Raw genomic sequence first — 18,365 nt, forward strand, 5'->3', positions numbered from 1 at the left:
CTGGTGCAACGTGCCCAGCAGCTGGCCGGTGGGGAAAAGCATCAGCCCAGGGCTGAGCTCTCACCCACCGGGAGCCCGCGCGGACTCAGTTACCTCATGCTCCCGGCATCACTTCTAGCCCCAGACTGGCTCGTCTCTTGCTTCTCTGGGCAGGCTCCACACCCTACCGTTTTTCTTTATTATTGAAAAGATGACTTCAAAGCACGACAGCTTCACACAAAGCTGCAAATCTAGTATCTCACCACCTTTGCCCCATGACTATTCACCCTAGAAGATGCTAGAAGATGAGCTTCACAAGGAAAGGGATTTTTGTCTGTTTTGATTATGACTTCATCCCGGAGCCTAGGACAGTGGCTGGAGGCCCACGGTAGGAGTTCGATAATATTAGTTGCATGAGTGAGTGAATGAATGAATGAATGTTCATATCCCCCGACATAGCTTTGTGTAGTGTCACCCCTACGGCCACATATCCGAGGTTGATGGGGTTGGATTGAAGAATTCACCCGCTCACCCCAGGGCTCTGAGAGCACCCCGTCTGTCTCCTCCAGGGGATCATGTTCCCCATGGTGGGGACCTCCTTTCAGGGAATGGGGACAAAGCTGGGTGGAGAAGGGGCCAGCTCCACAGCCAGATGGAGGATTGGTCTTGGCAGCCTGGAGGTGCTGGGGACCAGGGCAGTGCCAGCCACTTGGGCTGGCAGAGCCTCGACCCCAAGATCATACCAGCGCTGCCAGGACCCAGTCTCTCCTGCCTGGCCAGGTGCCACCAAATGGGACTGCTGGAGGACAGCAAGCGAGGAGCAAGCAGGGAAGTGATTTCCTGGACCCCCAAGGAGGCGGCCTACACCTCGGACTTCGGATTTCCTCTTAATAGCCATCCTGGGAGGAACATATTGCTGTTCTACTCTTCAGAGGAGGAGATGGGTTCCGAGAAGGTGATCACACTGTCACACAGGCAGGACCAAAGCCAGGCCTGCACCCCTGTTCTGTGCGGCTACGAAGCCCTGCTTGACCCCAACCTCTCCAGGCTCCCCCCGAGCCCCACCTGTGGACACAGTTGATGCTCTCCAGGTAGGCCATGGCCTTGCAGATCTGCAGCGAGTACAGGACAAGAGTGAGCACCTTCAGGCAGTTCTTGTTTCGCTCCAGGTAGTGGCCCAGCTGCGCGAAGGGGAAGACGCCCTGAGATCCTGCCCGGCCGGGGCATGGAGCTGGGGGGGAGGGGGAGGGCACGCCCAGGCTGGCAGGACTGTCTAGCAACTTCCTCTCTAAACGGCCTCTGGGCTCTTTCAGCGGGAAGTTAAGGGCCCCCTGGCTCTGAGCGCATCCCCCGCCCCCCGAGGCCCTGCTCCCCTGCAGCCCAGCTGTCATGGCAAGGGTCCTCCTCGGCCCCCTCCAGCTCACCTCCCCGTAGGGGTACAGTTCCATGATGATCCAGGTGGGCTCCTCTTCAATTATGCCGATCAGCTTCACGATGTGGGGGTGCTCCAGGTTCCTCATGATCACTGCAAGTGGCGGCGAGAGAGACGGGCCCGAGCCCTTCTGAGGTCCAAGGTGAGAATCGGGCTTGGCTGGTCCAACCTGGAGACACCGGCGCAACCCTCCTCCCCTGTGGGCGCCAGCGCCGTCCATGGCCTCCCGGCCCATGCTCCGGGCCCTCCCTGTCTCTGGGTCTGCACAGTCTCGGGGCCTTTTCCAGCTCCTGGTCTGGGGGCCTCCTCGGGGACGCCTACCTGCCTCACTCACGAACTTCTCCTTGCTGTCCTGAGTGCAGTCTTTCTTGCAGGTCTTTACAGCCACGTTGATTTTCTCCCCTTTCTGCAACGAGCGTGTGTCCAGGGCCCCTCAGTCCCGGCCAGCACTTCCCTCCCCGGCGTTCCCACGGTCTTCCCACAGGGAAACAGGTGATGTCTGGGCGTCTGGGTCTCTACAAAGCCTGCTCTTCCTCTGTCTCTTCCCCTCCTCCCCTCCCCACCCCCTTCTTCCTGATCAGGACTGGAAGAACTTTCGAGATCAGATCCCTCGCGCCCTGGGCTGTCCAGATGAAGACATGGAGCCTGAGGGGCCACGTGATCTGCCCAAAGTCAGCGGGCTTGTTTGGGGCACGTGCAAGGTCATTGTCAGACATGGCGTCCTGGTCTCTTTCTCTTTATCATTGGTTTTTACATGTTTGCTGCCCCTTTCCTCCGCTCTGGCTTTTCCCCCAGGCCTGGTAGAAGCACAGCCACAAAGGCAAACCTTGTCCCGCCCCACCGGCGGCCTCAGATCCCACCCTTCCTTTTCTCACAACTGCATTACGTGGTGCCTCCCCATTGTGCTCTCCCACCAAGAGTCAGGTGCTGCCTCTCTTTGGATCCCTGCTATTGCTGCCTTTCTTGGAAGTGACTCTTGTTTTCATCACTCCCTGTGTATTTCATAAATACTGCAAAGACCAAGTTGGGGAAGATCCACACACCACGGCAGCCTCCTCCAACTCTAGAGTATTCGAGCTCCTTTCTCATTCTACAGAAGAGCAGAGGAGGAGTGTCAGGGAAGAGTCTGGAACTCACGTGACTCGTGTAAACACCTTCGTAGACCTCCCCAAAGAAGCCTTCACCAAGAATACGATTCAGGACCACATCTTCCCGGGCAATGCCATAATGTGGGCCTGCACAGGTGGAGAAAGCAAGACAGTCCTGGAGTGCAGAAAGCGGCTGGCACCCCTGGGAATCCGAGTATCTGCATCCCCGGGAACCTGAGCACCTGCATCCCTGGGCAGCTGAGCATCTGCAGGCTCTAACACCAGGCTCCGCCCCCTCCTGCCCAGGCGTTACCAGACCCCCCCCCCCAGCCCCCGCCAACCCCTCAGCCAGGATCCAGGGGCTGGGCTGGGAAAGGGGGTCTAGAAGGATTCATTGTCTCAGACAGGGGAAGAGTTGTTCCCTCTGAAGGCTGGGTCCCATATCCACAGGCTTAGGTTCCTTCCGCCCCCCTCCCCAGGGCACACAAAAGTTCGATGGTGTGGGGATATAAACAATATTCTCTGCTTTCAAAATCAAAGATGCCTCACTCAGCTTTGTCCTTGTCTGAGGCACACGTGGGAGAGGACAAAGGAAGGAAAGAAAGTCCCCCTTTGGTGTCACATGTGTCCCCAAATGTCACTTGCCAGGGCCCTGGCTGTGGTTGACGTGCAGGGGTGGGGTGGGGCGGTCAGGGATCTACCTCCTGGTCTTCGCAGGGTCTCGTCGGGAATCTCTGCATAGATGTCTGATTCTGGAATGACAGAAGGAGGACACCCCATGGGCAAGATGCTTCAGGGGGCACCACCAGGAACCAGGTGGGGGGCTCCCCTGTGCGGGCCAGTGGAACCAAGCTGACATCACCGGGAGGGGCGTGGGGAGGAGTCAGACAAGAACTGGGCTCCTGTCCTGCATTTCAGAGTGGCCACAGGGCCCAGGGACCTCGGCCTGAGTCCTTGCTCACTGCTGCTCGCGGCTGTTATTTGGGGCAAGTTGGTTCGTCTCCTTTAATCTGTTTCCCTTTCTGTGAAATGAATGTTTCTGGGGAATGCAAAGATTAAATAAAATCATACCTATTATGTATTTAATGCTGTCATGAACTGAATGTTGTGTCCCCCCCCCACCACCAAATGCTTATGTTGAAGCTCTGATCCCCAGTGTGATGGTATTTGGAGCTGGGGCCTTTGGGGGGTGATTAGGTTTAGATGAGGTCATGAGGGTGGAGCCCCCATGATGGCATTAGTGTCCTTAGAAGAAGAGGAAGAAAGACCAGATCTCTCCATCTCTCCACCATGTGAGGACACACAGAAGGCGGCTGTCTGCAAGCCAGGAAGAGAGCCCTCACCAGGACCCAGCCATGCTGGCACCTTGACCTTAGACTTCCAGCCTCCAGAGCTGTGAGAAATCAGTACCTGTTGTTTAAGCCCCTGGCCCTGTGGTTTTTGTTATGGAGACTGAGCTGACCAAAACAAACACGGTGCCCCGTACTAGCTGCCCAACATAGGTTAACTGTTATGATTAATGATATTTTAAGCCATCATTGAGCAGTCATGGGGGAAGTTCATTTTTCTGCAACTTTGAGGGAATACTTGATGATGTCAAAGGAGCAGGCAGAAGAGAGGCTCTGGGCGCAGGCAGAGGACGCCAGATGGGCAGGCTTACCTATGCTGCAGCTTTCTGAGAGGTGGGGTCGCCGAGCCTCCAGGTTTCTATAGGGGGAGATGGGAGGGCAGGGGCCAAGTGAGCTCAGAGCCTGGCAATGCTCCCCCAGGGCAGCCTCAGCCCCCTCTCTCCCACCCACCCTGCCTGGAGAAGCAGCCTGTCCTTATGGCAATAACCTGGGAGCACGGCCCAGGCAGCCAGGGGGCAGGAGGGAGGGAACAGCAACAATACCACCCCCTCCCCCCACTAAAGATGATGCCAGGTGGCATTAGGACACAGGGATATCCCTGCATGAATTTTCTGGGAGAAATTTACTGGTGAAAAATCAACACTTGTGAAATGCTGGGGTTCCAGCATTTTCTCCTGCGGCCCAGAAACCAGAAACCATGGCGGGGAGGCTCCCTGTTTGTTCTGCCTTTCCTGGGAGGACACGGGCTGAGTGCGGGGCCAGTTCCCCGCCTTCCAGGTGTACTCACAGTGTGGGGATCTGGGGCAGGCTGTTGCGCTTCTCGCCATCTGGGGAGAGGGGAGGAGGAGGGGGAGCTGGAGTCAGGGACACAGGGTCCTCCTGGGTGCACGGCTCCTAGCGGCCAACACAAGGGACACCCCTCCCGCCTTTCTGTGGCCCCTGAAAGTCGGAGTGGAAGCTGGGTAGGCGTCTGGCCTGAATTGGAATCTTTTTAGTAGAAGAAACTCTCAGGCTTCCTCTGCTACTGTCGTGTTCCAGCCTGACCCCTGCTTTCTGACTCCATCCCCAAAGAGGAGGGACCAGCCATGTTCCGGCAATAGCTTTGATCTTCCCGGGGCTACAAATCCTCTCCTCTAGAAGCCCCCATGCTGTCCTTGGCCAGCGGGGCCAGGGCTGTAGCCAAGGACCCAGGATGGGACCACGGGGAGCAACCAACAGGGCTGGGTGAGCCCCAATCCCACACCTCCAAAGCCTCTTCATTCACATATTAGTCAATGGTTTAGCTTCTCCTGCTCTGCCTCTGGGGGGGCTTGGCTCAGCTGTGCCGTCATCTGCCCGTTGGTCCAATTTACCTTCAAGTGGAAACACACCTTTCTTGGCTCGAATGATGAGAGAGCCTTTGTGCTCCCCCTGCAGCCGGCAGTAACCGTCTACGAGGTCAGCCATGTTCTCGGCCTCTGCCAGAGAGGAGGTTTTGATGGACAAGGACTGCAGGGAAGAGACCAGCCAAGGATGAGACCCCAGAGCCTTGGCTAGAGTCTACCCCAAGGGACTGGAGAAGAAACTGCAGGACTCTGTTGCCCACCCCCGGCCTCGACGCCATCAGCCCCTCTCCTGGGGCTCAGCTTGCATTTCCCACCGCCGCCAGAGGGCGCTCTCATCACCTCTCCCAACTGACCACCCTACACTCTAGGAAGGCAGTTCCAGGTTGGCTTATTCTGGTCCTTCAGGGCATAGCACATGCCTTGTACCTAGGAGGCGCTCAGTATGCAAGAGCAGAAACTGAGAGAAGGGAAGAGGGAGGGAGTGGGGCAGGGGACAGACGGATGAAAGGAGAGATAGACAAACTGTTCACAGCCGGAGGTCTCTCTGATTCTCCCACCCACAAAAAGCCCTGGGGCCCCAAGGCCTTGATTCTGAGTCATTGTCACTTGTTCAAAGTTAGACCTCTGACCCATACCTTGATTTCTGATCACTTTACCCCAGCTCCCCGCTCCCCCACCCCAATCTCCTACAACTTCTTTCTTGACATTTTTAACAATAACGTTGCTTCCTGAGATAGTTTCTTTAATTTATCATCATCCTGCTACCTCGTCTAAGAACTAGGTGCCAAATTCTTAACAAGATCTCAGCAGTCAGGGAAGCCCCGGCCAGGCAGGCCTGAGCAGAAGCTCCCAGCCTGCAGCTGTTCCCAATGTTTCCAAGCTTCCGGGTGCCCAGAGATGCTCACCTGGGGGACGCCTTCAATGCCTAGCTGCAGTACCGCCTGGCCCTCCTCCAGCGGGAGGCACCTGATGGACTTGATCTGCTTGAACTCGGCCAGGCAGGTGGGCTGTGGGAAAAGAAGGGGTCCTTCAGACCATTCCATTCCTGGGATCAGGCCATGCAGATTGGTCAGTATGGTGTGGGGATGGGGCCCAAGAAAGAACTGAGAACTGGAGTCTCTCAGGGGGATGAAGAGGGAATCAACGATGATTAAGGAGGATCATCTAGCCCAAGCCCCTTGCAGAAGAAAACAGTTAGCCTGGAGAGAGCCAGGGCTTGCCCAAGGTCATATGCCAAGTTAGTGGTAGAGCCAGGGCTGGACCCAGGCCTTCTGACTCCCGGGGGCATGATTACCCCATTTTGCCATTGAAAGAGCAACTCTTTCATCTGAGCCAGAAGAACAATAGTAGTGTCCTTCCCTCTTCCCTTCCCCCCTAAACCACCCCTGCCCCCCTCCTCTGTGCAGGGGACAGTCACAGGGATTTAAAGAACCATCTGCCCCATGCTGTTATCCCAAACACCCTCTCCACAGCTACTGATAACCAAGGGTCTCTGTGTTCTCAGCAATGGGAGAGGAAGAACCGATGGGGCAGGCCAGGGTACAAGGCAGCAGAAAGGGGAAGACGGCTCTGCCTGGGGCTGGGTGGGGCCTGCCCCCCCACCTGTCTCTACCTTTGCATCTTGACTTGTCAGCTGGCGGATGCCTTTAGGGCCAATGACCAAGTCCACAGTAATGTTCCATCCTTGCTGGAATCAAAGGAGAGACGGGCTGTTGCCCCAGCTCTGCCCGCCCGTGTTTCAGAAATCTGAAAACAGCTCACTAAGCTAGACACGCGCCATTGTCTCCCGGGCCCTCCAGCTCCTTCCATCCTAACCACACCCCGCCATACAGATTACCCGCCTCCCAGCACCCTGCCAGCACTGCCCACCTCCCAGAGCTGGAGCCAAGATTTCAGTTCCCCTCGTCAGGCAAGTGGCTTAGCGTTAGTTGCATTTTTGGATACATTAGGGAGGCCCTGATGCTACAGAACTTACAAGCAAGCAAAGCCTCTTCTCAGCACGTCCTGCGCCCCCCTCCCCCCCACCCCCACCGAGTTGCCCTCATGGCCCCCTTGCCTGAGAGGCCTGGAATTCAGGTCAGGGAGAGAATAAAGAGAGCGTGGCATTACAATGAGTTCACAGCGATAGGTCTCCTGGTCGATGCTGGCAAAGCCTGCAAGGGTGTTGAAGAACTTCATGACGCACTCCTCCTCCCGGAGCGAGGCATACTGCTGGAACGTCTGCTGGATCATCTTTCGGAATTGCTTGGGCTGGGGGAGAGGGCCAGGGGTGAGCAGGGCCTGATTCCTTCCCTTACGATCTCATCACAAGCCTGCCTGCTGCTGTAGGATGGTCCCCAGGCCTCTGCCACGAGGGCAGTGGTAATGTCTTACCTAAAGTGCACATCTGTTGTCTCAAGGGAGCTCACCATGGCCCGGCCCTGGGAGGGAGGCAGGGGAGATGGCATCCCCAGTGCTCAGGCCATGAAGCTAATTGGCCTCTGATGTGGAACTAGAGCCAGGTTTCCTGATTCCCAGCCACAGAAAGGGCCCGCTGGATGCATGGAGCGGTCCTATGTCCAGATGGCCCAAGGCAGTGCAGACCCCTGGCTTCCCCGACTACCTCCAGCCCCATCCCTTTAGCTCTAGTCCTAGGGGGACACAAAGGAGACACACAGGGAGCCTTTCTGAGCTCCTCACCCACTGGTTTCCTCACCTTTAAGTTCTCCTGCATCTGCTTTGGGAAAAACAGGTCCAGCCCCACTTCTTTCCTGAAAGAAGGGGGAGGAAAGCAGCATTTGACTCCCCTTCATCCCCAACCCAGGACTTCTGGGCAATCAGGGAAAGGTGAGAGGACCAGGGAGACAGGTCCTTCCTGGCTGTGGTCTGGGGATGAGGGGGCATATGGGGTGGCAGGAAGAGCAGGGCAGGAAGAAAGGAAGGGAGGAGAGGCTGGGGCCGGTCCCAGGACTTACTCCAGGAGCTCGAAGTTGGACTTTTTGTCCAGTGCGTTGTGGGGCATGTCCTTGAAGAACCGCCTGGAGAGAGAGAAGCCAGGGAGAGGCTGATGGCTGGGGAATGGGGCCATCGGAGCGGGGTCACCCAATGCCCACACGTTGGCCTAGAAGCCCCCTCCCCTGCCCGATGTGGGAACCACTGGGAGGGAAAAGTTAGGAGAGTCGAAAAATTCGATATTTAGAAAACCATGAAGAAAAGGAAAACCCACAAATTTCCTTCCTAGGAAAGACTCCAGCTGTGCTCTGGGGGGCCCAGATCTGGGACTACACAGTTGTTGGGCAGAGGAAGAAGATGGTGCTTCCACCAGTGGCCTCTAAAAATAAATGACCCAAGGCTGCCAACACTTGACCTATCAGCTAAGGAACACCTACCTCCACCTTTAGGCTTTGGGTTCCCTTTGTGATTTCCTTTTCCCTCATTTGCTATCTCTGTATATGTGTGTATGTAAATAATTGTTAAATGTATTAATAGTACACAGGAAAACTTTAGAATTTATGGAACAGAAGATGAAAATAAAAATAATCCATAATCCTGCCACCAGGGGTGACATCTATTAATTTGTTATACATATTCTTTAAGTCCCATTTTCTCTTAAAAATGTATGTCTTGATGAAGATTTTTTTATGTATTATGTATTTATAACAATTAAGTGGAGATCAAATAGCCAATGTCCCCATTTGTGTTATCCTCCCTTCCCTGCTTGGATCACTGTGTCTAGTAATTTCTTCAACCGTTGCAGACATTGTCCCACTCTTGATTGTACATTAGAGTAACTCAGTGTTACTTTAACTCGGGTGTCCTTGTGCACATCTGGGAATAGTTTTAAGCTACAGACACCATAAGCAGAGAGGGGCAAGCAACTTATGATTCAAAAGCAATAAATTTACATAATTCACAGTGTTTAGAAAAGAGTAAGGTTAGATCCTCACCTCGTACTTTATTCTAAATATTTATTCTAGATGGATTAAAGGGGGAAATGTTAATAATGAAACTATTTTAAAACTAGAAGAAAAGCTAGGGAAATATTCCCAAATCATGGGATTGAGAAGAATATCTAAAGCATGAAATCACAGAAGAGATCTCCAATAAAAACTTAAAACATGTAGTGCTATGTCCTTAACAATTTTTAATAAATGGTATTTTTGAATATATTGTCAATCAAGATAAGCAGTTATCTTTTAATAATTATGGTCTCAATTTTAGAGAAAAAAATGCATTGGAAAAAACCTGACTGGATCTACCCTGCTAATGGAGGTTATCTCTGGTTAATGAAATTTCAAACGATTTTAGTCATTTTTTCCCCCTTTCTACATGTCCCAAATACTCCACATTGAACAGGTATTACCCTTTTTACCTGAAAAAAATGTAAGGCAGTGAGATTAGTCAAACCATCGTAATGCACGAGTTTTCTGGGTTCACTCCCTGCTGAGATGGCATCCTCTACACGTTTCCCCTATGTAGAAAGTTCTTCTTTCCTTTCCCGTCCTCTCATTAGGACCCTGGAGCTACGAAGACTAACTTTAATCCTTTCTTAGATGCCATATATTTGAAGGCAATTCTTTTATCATCACTTCTCTCTTCATTATGGTCCGCTCTCTTCTTATAGCCCCCAACACACACACACGCACGCACACACATACACATGCACACACGTGCGCGCACGCACACACACACACACCAGGGCATTGTCCTCAATTACTTCAACCGCTTCACTCAGATGACAAAAAGTGATGCAAAGTAAGAATGAGAAAGAAAAATTGGCTCTGTGGTGAGAGGGGCACAGGAAGACAAGTGGTTCTTTCCAGTTGGGGCAGGGCCAGTTATTTCAAATGCCAGCAGTTGGAATGGAGGGAAAGCAAAAGATAAAAAGTTTCATATAAAATTTCTCTTATAGAATCAAAGATGAGTACATTAAAATGAGTTTCAAGGAGTAATAATATTTAATGACAGCTCAGTAAATATTGTTGAATTATATTTCACAATATTGAAATGTATTTCTAGTCTATCTCCTTCTAAGAAAAGATGCAAGGATACAGTTTTTTTTTTTTTTTCGTTTTTTGTTGCTGTTGTTCTTTTTGAGTTTTTTTTGGCTGCGCTGTGCGGCATGCAGCATCTCAGTTCCCCGACCAGGGATGGAACCCGTGCCCCCTGCATTGGGAGCCCAGAGTCTTAACCACTGGACCACCAGGGAAGTCCCTAAGATACAGTTTTAAAACATATTTAAACAAAATAGAGTTAGAAAGAAATCAGGCAATGAGGTAAATGAGATAAAAAATGTGCCAACCTGTGGCTTGGGGTGGCTGTCCTGGCAGCCAGGGTAGTGGACAGAAAACCCCACCAAGTGCTTAGTTCATCAGGAGATAATATTAATCATAAAACAAGGACTGCATTTCGTAAATTAAAAAGTTCGAAAAACCACTGATTGAAAGAAAACTAATAGTCGTAACATTCATTTTACCAAAAAAATGTGAAGCCAATTTCATGGTTTTTTTCCTCCTGCTGCAATTTTGGTAAATACCAGTCATATAACATTAAAGCACAATTCAGTAAATGTGAGAGTAGGAGGGCCTGACTAAATGTGGTCTGAGTGTATGACCTTCCAATGGTCTAATTCAGTGGTTTTCAACCAGAGGCAATTTTGCTCCCTCTCCCCAGCCTGGAAACATTTGTCAATGTCTGGAGATCTTTTTTCAGTCACAGCTGGTTGGGATGAGGGGTGGTCCTACCAGCATCTAGTGTGTAAAAGCCAGGGATGCAGCTAAATATACTAGGATAGGATGGCCCCTACAACAAGGAATTATCCAGCCCCAAATGTCCTTCTTGCTGAGGCTGGGAACCCCTGGGAACCTGATCCAAGGGGAGAACTTGGGAAACTAGAAAGAGTGGCTCTTCCCTAACCCCACTTCTTGCTACCGGGTGCCTGACAGAGCGGGACTGCAGATGCTGGAGGTGTGTTCTAGCTGAGTAAGGGCAGATCTGCACTCTGGAAATCAGACAACAGGTGAGCAGGGATGACATTCAGTTATAGGGCACGAGGAACTTATCCAGGGTTCTCCCCTGGATGGAAGATCGTTTTCCTCCTACTTCCACCTGAAGGCACTTGCAGTTGAGATCCAAAATTTCCAGTCAGTCATGGCAGCTTTAGAAAGTTTTCTGGGCCAGTGTTCCCTGCGGCTCTCCGCATTCATAGGAAAGCTCAGAGCACGCCTGTGCGGCTTCCAGGACAGGCAGCACAGACACCCACATTTCCTCCTGGGGTGAGTGAGCTGCAAAATGTACTCCCAGGTAACTGAACAAATAGGCTTGCTGCACGCAGTTATGTAACTCTAACAGAATAAATGTTAGCACATGTCCACCAGAGAAGAGGAATTGAGATCTTTCAGGGTTATCCATTCAAATACATACTGTGCTCTCATCGTGTGCCAGGTGAAGGCGGCACCAACCCCGAGTTCCAAGGTTTGATAGATTTCAGACTAGCAGATGTGAACCACTCGGTGTCTGCCGCATAAGTACGGCAGATCCCTGCAGGGTAGGACGGATGGAGTGGGCATAGGCAAGGGGAAGGTTTCGAGGTGGAGAGACCCTTGAGGTGGCTCTGCAGGAAGAGCCCAGGGCCACATTGCTTATTGCCAACATTTCACAGGTGTGCTCTGAGGTTTTCTATGAATGTAGAGGGCAAGCGGGCAACCCTGGCTCAGTGCATTTTCTAAAGCTACCAGAACAAAGAAGAGTTTATCAGGCTGAAAAGGGGTACTAGGTGAGTATTCCAGACAGAGGGGATGCACTACCCACAGAGGGGGTGACATCTGCTTCCCAGTCCCAGGTGACAGTGGTCTGTTAATGTCACTCCTGGTTTATAATAACGAATGAATGAATGAATGAGTTTTGAGACTAGGGATGGATGAAAGAATTCTGAGGACTGGGGTATTTAAATAAGCCTTAGTAAAAAAAAAAAAAAAATTGGGGTTGGCTAAATGGAAAGGTGAACAAATTTGGAAATGAACACCGAGGAATTAAAAAGCATGAAAAATAATAGCAGTTTTAGAATGATTAAGGAGGTGGTGAGTGGAAAATTTTTTTATTAGGAAAAAGGAAGATAACACATCTACACCATCCCAATCTCTAGAAATCCAGCTTACTGCCTATATCACTGATGGCCCTTCTCTCATGCACTAAAGATCATTTATTGTGTAACCTTGGACAAAGGTGCCCAGTCACTCAAGTGTGCTGTGATCTGTGTCCCTAATGTTTGGAGCAGTTGAACATCACTGGGATGTCCGGGAGAAGCAGTCACCACCCCTCCTCAGATGTACCCTCTCGCCTGAGACTGATCTTCCCAATCTTCTGTGCTGAGCCCCGTCTCAGCTGCTGTCAGCGATCCCCAACCTGCCCCGACTGCCATCCTTGAATGAGGCTGCACCTGCTCGGAGTACCCTCTAGCGCCTGGCTGGTTCCCCGCAGCCTGGGCCGCCACCGTGACTGGCATACACCAGGTGGGCAGCCGGGCCTCCGGGCAGGCACAGGCCCCTGACTGATACTCAGGTAAGGACAGCAGAGAGTAAAGAAAAGCAACAGAAATATGAACTCACCGCCAACATTTATAAATCAACTAACTATGAGATAAAACGCCTTTTGAAACAAGCTGAGTGTTCTTTCTCTAATCTGTACTTATTATCCGTTACTACCTAACTACTGTTGGGTTACACATTCACTCTGAGTTTTTAGGTCAGAGTGTTCTGGGGCTCTGCTGGGAGTGGACAATAGTCCTGGATGTCTCTGGTGAGGGGGAGGCTATTTGGTTCCTCAAACTGGGAGGGTACTCTAGCATGTGGGCCATGAATTTCACACTTTAATTCATAGGGGGATATTTAGAGAAAATATTTGGCATTTAGAAAGCACTTCCAGTAAATCAACAAAAAAAATTAATTAAGTATGATTCCAACTATATGACATTGTGGAAAAGGCCAAATATGACGACAGTAAAAGATGCGTGGTTTTCAGGGGTTGGGAGGGGAGGGAGGGAGGAATAGGGAGCACAGGGGATTTTTAGGGCAGTGAAATTGTTCTTTAAGATACCGTAATGGTAGATACATTGTCACTGTACACTTGTCAAAACTCACAGAATGTACAATACCAAGAGTGAACCCTAGGGTAAACTATGGGCTTTGAGTAATCATCATGTGTAAATGTAGGTTCATCAGTTGTAACGAATGAACCATGATGGTGGCGGATGTTGATGGGGACAGGGGTTTATGGGAACTCTCTGTACCCTCCACTCAATTTTGCTGTGAACCTATAACTGTTCTAAAAAATAAAGTCAACTAAAGTAAATAAACAACAAAATAAAGGTAAAGAGAAAAAATTAATTAGTACAAATGATGAATAACTAGTGAATACTTCTGTCTCTATCACTGTTCTAACTACTTTAAGTATGTTAACTCATTTATTCCTCATAACAACCCTGTAGGGTTGCTACCATTATCATCCTTCCCATTTTACAGATGAAGGAACTGAGGCACAGAGAGATGAAGTAACTTGCCCAGCAAGTGGAAGACCCAGGATGCAAATTCAGGCAGCCCAGCTTCAGACCCTTTGCTCTTCATCATTATGCCCAATGGCTCCTCGCTATGAATTGAGTCCATTGAGGATTCATCTTGGTAATCTCATATCTTGTGCATATACCATACTTCTTTTTTAAGCTAGGAAAGAATACATTTGTTTTTTCTGGAGACACCATATTATCAGTAGGCAGGTGACACAACAATGTTAATAGGACTTTTGCCCATGATCTGTAGGTAGACTGCACTCTGGAACCTTTTCAGGAAAAAAAATCACAGCCTTGGAAAATTCTGCATTATGGCCTGATTTTCAGAAGCGTATCTGTCTCTCTTGGTGAGAAATAGTCATAACTTGACTTTAAAATAGTCCTTGATAATGGATAGCTTTGTATTCAACTTTAAAAATTATAGGCTTGAAAATCTATGAAGTTTACAAAATAGGTGTTTTCCATATCCTTTCCCGAATATATAAGTTGTATCTCAAAGGTCAGTCCATAAGAATAGGAACATTTATCTGACTCTGCTCATCAGGCTAGGGGCGATGTGAAATAATACATCCCTGTCGTAAAACAAGCATGGGTTTTGGAATAATCCTGAGTTGATAAGATAGCCAACACCAAGAGACTATCATCCACTCCTTGTAAGACTATAAATGGAGCTACGTCAGTTGGCATGCTTTGTCCTCCAGTGTATTTAGCCCAGTGCCCGGTGCTAAATAATAATAGTCATTATTATTACAACCAATAATAGTTTGGGAGTGATTCAAGGAAAGAAGAACATGAACTAGAATGCTCATGGGTCTTCTCTATGCTGCTATTTTACTACTAAGTGATGATATTTTGATAGTGACTTCAGTGGCCAGAGTCTCAAAGTGACACTGGAGTTCCGGGTATGAGATCCACAAACAAAAAGGTAAAGGTGGGCTTTTTTGAGTTGTCTAATTTCAGAGGAGAAGATAGGCGTGTGTAAGTTGCAATGCTGTGATGGTCTTGGAAGGCATAAATGGCACACGTAATAAGGTAAACTTCACGGAGAGCCCCCGAACCAGCAGCACGCAACTCCCAGGACCACTGCCAACTGCGGCGAGGTGGTCTGTCTTCCAACTGGCATCAGGGGTGCAGACTTCCTCTGTGCAGGGGACCCTTGTGCTCCCTGGCTTGTTGAGACAGCCACCAAGCAGGAAAGCAAGGAGGAGCCCTCCGAGGCTGTCCTTGACCTATTCTGTCACAGACGCCAACAGTTTCAGAAGCCCCCCTTCCCATCCCACGGCTCTCCCTGGGGGACCCCTCAGCACTCTCTCTGAGACCCAGGATGGGAGCCAGAATTCCTCAATGCTCCCCAACTTAGCAGAAGCAGCAGCAGAGTCCTATTCTCTATACCTTTAAGGTCACAGATAGGGCAAGACTCACCCTGGAACCGTCACCTCATACGAGGCTAACTGTCTCTAAATCATCTGGAGGACTTGTCAAAAATGCATGTCCTGGGACTTCCCTGGTGGCGCAGTGGTTAAGAATCTGCCTGCCAATGCAGGGGACACGGGCTCGAGCCCTGGTTCGGGAAGATCCCACATGCTGCGGAGCAACTAAGCCCGTGCGCCACAACTACTGAGCCTGAGCTCTAGAGCCCGTGAGCCACAACTACTGAGCCCGCATGCCACAACTACTGAAGCCCGCATGCTTAGAGCCTGCACTCCACAACAAGAGAAGCCACCACAATGAAAAGCCCGCGCACAGCAATGAAGACCCAACGCAGCCAAATAAATAAATGAATGAATGAATAAATAAATAAATTAAATAAATTTTTTAAAAAAAGCACATCTACTAAACCAGAGTTTCCAAGGGTGGGGTTAGGGAATCTCTAATTTAATGAGCTCCCAGATGATTATGATCTGCAACCAGATTTCAGAACCACTGTTCTAGGACAGACAAGGAATACAGAAAAGGTGATGAGAGGGCAGAATGGGTCATGGATACTGGTGGATGGTGAAAGTGAATGGTGCTGCTCTGGTTGAGAAAGTGCTAGAGCACGGTCTTAACATCCTCCCCCTCTGCCCCCAGTGCTCCCAACAGCCAAGAATAAGGTTTATTTCTTAGACTGTCATTCAAAGTCTTCCACCATCGACCCCAACTCACCTCCCTAAGCTCATCTCCCACGGTCCTCCAGTCTGCTCTTTTCCTTCCACTGGTCCCTGAGCCCAGAATGCACCCTCCCCCACCTCCCAGTTCCCCCCAGTATCTACCGATGGAAATCGTTCTCTTGCTTCCTGGACCAGTTCGCATCCCCTCTTCCTGATGTCCTCGGGCAGGATTACTGGCTCCTATATGTATGTCTATTTGGTGCTTATTTCATTCTGCTGTATTATGATCAATTGTAGACACACTTGTCACCTCCCAAACACTGTAAGTTTACGGGCCTCCCCGGATGATTTACTAACTTCGTCCATATCTATTAGCACCTACTGGAGCTGGGGGTACAGCAGTGAACGATACAGATGGAATCCCAGCGTTCGAATATCTCCCAGAAACTTGCCAATGCTCAAAGAAACGTTTACTGGATCACTTGGATGGCAGGTACACTGAAGCAGCAGGCAAACTGGAGGCAAGAGCAGTGGTAGCCAAAGGAAGATAGGGGACACCGACCGCAGAGGGAGCTGGCACCTCTCTCCCAACGACCAGACGCTGAGCACCTCGGGGCCTTAACCTCTGTCGGCCACAACTCGTCCCTTTCCAGCCCTCACATACCCACTCTTGCTTCCCACACTGGAGGAAAGTCCAAGCTGGCCAAGAGCCCAGTACAGGAGGGGAGGTGCAGGCACCCACTCTGGAGAGGCCTTGAGGCCACATACCTGAGCTCCAGACAGCCCAGCTGCAGGGCCATGCCCTCGCTGACCTTGCTGGCATAGCGTTGCATGTAGTCATTGCGGAGCTGGCAGGGAGAAAGGCCAAAGTTCAGACTCCCGCCCTTGTTCCCTGTTGCCCTGAGATGAGCAGGCCCCCAGGAGATGGTGGGTGCTTTGAACACCATCCTGCCGCCCTGAGCTACCTCTCACCCCCTCCCCCAGCTATGCACAAATGCGTAGCAGGAGATGAAGAGCAGGAGGGGAGACTCAGGAAGAGCCCTGGGCAGTGGTGATCCCCCACAGGCGGAGGCTCGAGTTTCTGAAGCACGTTCACGGCACGTTCTTTCATGGATCCACGAGGCAGGAAGTTCAGGCTCCCCTCCCCCACTCCTCATTTTGGAGATAAGGATGCTGGGGATTTGGGGAGGACTCAGTAATTTATCCAAAGCCTTGTTGGTAAGTGGTGACAGATGTCATCCACTGTAGAAGAAAAGTTTGGCTTGGTCTCTAGTGAACCAGGAGGGAGGTGTAGGAGGGGGCTAAGGCCAGGCAGAAAACAACGAGGGCAACTCCCTGTACCCGGCACTCATTCCCTGCCGGGTCCTGTTCTGGGCACGTCACGTGCATCATAGCCAGGGGTGTGGTGAACAGCTCTAAACAGCTCATGGAAGCCAGTTATTAAGTTTTCCAAAATCTCGCAAGCTGGTTGAAATATTGGTAGTTTGAAATAGACCATGATGGGAGTATTTACACCATGGAAATTGGCAAGTGCTACAAATCAGAGAGCTGGTTTACCAGCACACTGCTAATGCTATCATTAGGCCTTCACATGAGCCCTGTAAAGTAGGTATTCTTACTATCATCCCAATTTTACAGAAGAAGAAACAGCCTCGTGCAGGTAAATTAAGTCCCGAGGGATACCGGGTTAGGAAGCGGTTCAGCTGGGTAGATACCAGGTGTGTCAGACGGCCGAGCCTGTGTGCTAAGACTATTGCCTCCTCTTTGGACCTGCTCTGCCTGCTTCCCCAGCCAGGTCTCCTGGGCACTAGGAAAAGCCACTAGGAAAGCCCAAGAGAGGCTGTGCCTATGGGGTGGGGTTAGCCAACCCTTAGCTGTGAGGGAAGCAGGGTTGGACAGCTGACCAGGGACCAAGCAATGTCCCCGAGAGAAGTTTCCTGGAATGGGACCTCCAAAATCTAAGCTTTGTCTTTCCATCTCCCCAGGAGAGGATGGTCATATGACCATGGGGACCACAAGATAAAATACTTTTACCTGTTGGTAAAAATAAAGCAGTGTGGTCCTGTCTTCTTTCAGGCTCTCCATGAAGTCCTCTGGCAGGTAGCGGATTTGAAGGTCATACCTGGGACAGGAAATTCAGACTCTCTGGTTGACACAGGGAAGCTGGTCATACCAGGGGCTGCCCGTGGAGCTCCTGGCCTCCCATTCAGGACTTGCTCCTCTTTCCTTTCTCTGTGGTTGGTTGGAGGACCATGAAAGACAGAGGGGTGGCTGGCCAGCGCATGGTCGTCAGTGCTGGTCCTGACTCTCCATCTTCGCCCTCTGATGGCAGCTGTTTACCTTAGGTTCACAGACCAGCCCTTGGCCTGGCTCTCCCTCTTCCCTGCACTTCTGTTCTTCCTTCTCCATAGTGCCAGCGGCATCCTGTTTAGGGCTGTGCCTAGACATCTGTCTTGGGATGTGCTGTGAGCCCATATTAGCTCTTAGCAAACGCATGCATTGGACGCTGCAGAAGGACCAACCTAAAATGCCACTGCGATGTTCTAGAATATTCTCAGAG

General features: G+C 50.7%; 1 protein-coding gene across 10 annotated transcripts in view; it reads right to left on the reverse strand.

The window, feature by feature from the left end:
• The window catches only part of PTK2B (protein tyrosine kinase 2 beta), a 139,121-nt gene that overhangs the window by 18,081 nt on the left and 102,675 nt on the right, over positions 1-18,365 (reverse strand). For 6 of the 10 annotated variants that reach the window (XM_028169171.2, XM_028169170.2, XM_028169173.2 and 3 more), the window contains 15 exons: positions 17,840-17,927; positions 16,574-16,653; positions 8,128-8,190; positions 7,869-7,923; positions 7,283-7,423; positions 6,786-6,860; positions 6,079-6,180; positions 5,201-5,336; positions 4,636-4,675; positions 4,160-4,206; positions 3,201-3,251; positions 2,549-2,646; positions 1,733-1,817; positions 1,404-1,504; positions 1,045-1,160 (listed from right to left, as the gene is read on the reverse strand). In XM_028169171.2, coding sequence (XP_028024972.2) covers positions 1,045-1,160; positions 1,404-1,504; positions 1,733-1,817; positions 2,549-2,646; positions 3,201-3,251; positions 4,160-4,206; positions 4,636-4,675; positions 5,201-5,336; positions 6,079-6,180; positions 6,786-6,860; positions 7,283-7,423; positions 7,869-7,923; positions 8,128-8,190; positions 16,574-16,653; positions 17,840-17,927 — 1,278 coding nt within the window. The remainder of the gene's footprint in view (positions 1-1,044; positions 1,161-1,403; positions 1,505-1,732; positions 1,818-2,548; positions 2,647-3,200; positions 3,252-4,159; positions 4,207-4,635; positions 4,676-5,200; positions 5,337-6,078; positions 6,181-6,785; positions 6,861-7,282; positions 7,424-7,868; positions 7,924-8,127; positions 8,191-16,573; positions 16,654-17,839; positions 17,928-18,365) is intronic. The other 4 variants (XM_007192745.2, XM_007192744.2, XM_007192743.2 and 1 more) reach the window with 1 other exon arrangement.

The sequence above is a fragment of the Balaenoptera acutorostrata genome, chromosome 6, assembly GCF_949987535.1.
Source record: "Balaenoptera acutorostrata chromosome 6, mBalAcu1.1, whole genome shotgun sequence".
Lineage (NCBI taxonomy): Eukaryota > Metazoa > Chordata > Mammalia > Artiodactyla > Balaenopteridae > Balaenoptera > Balaenoptera acutorostrata.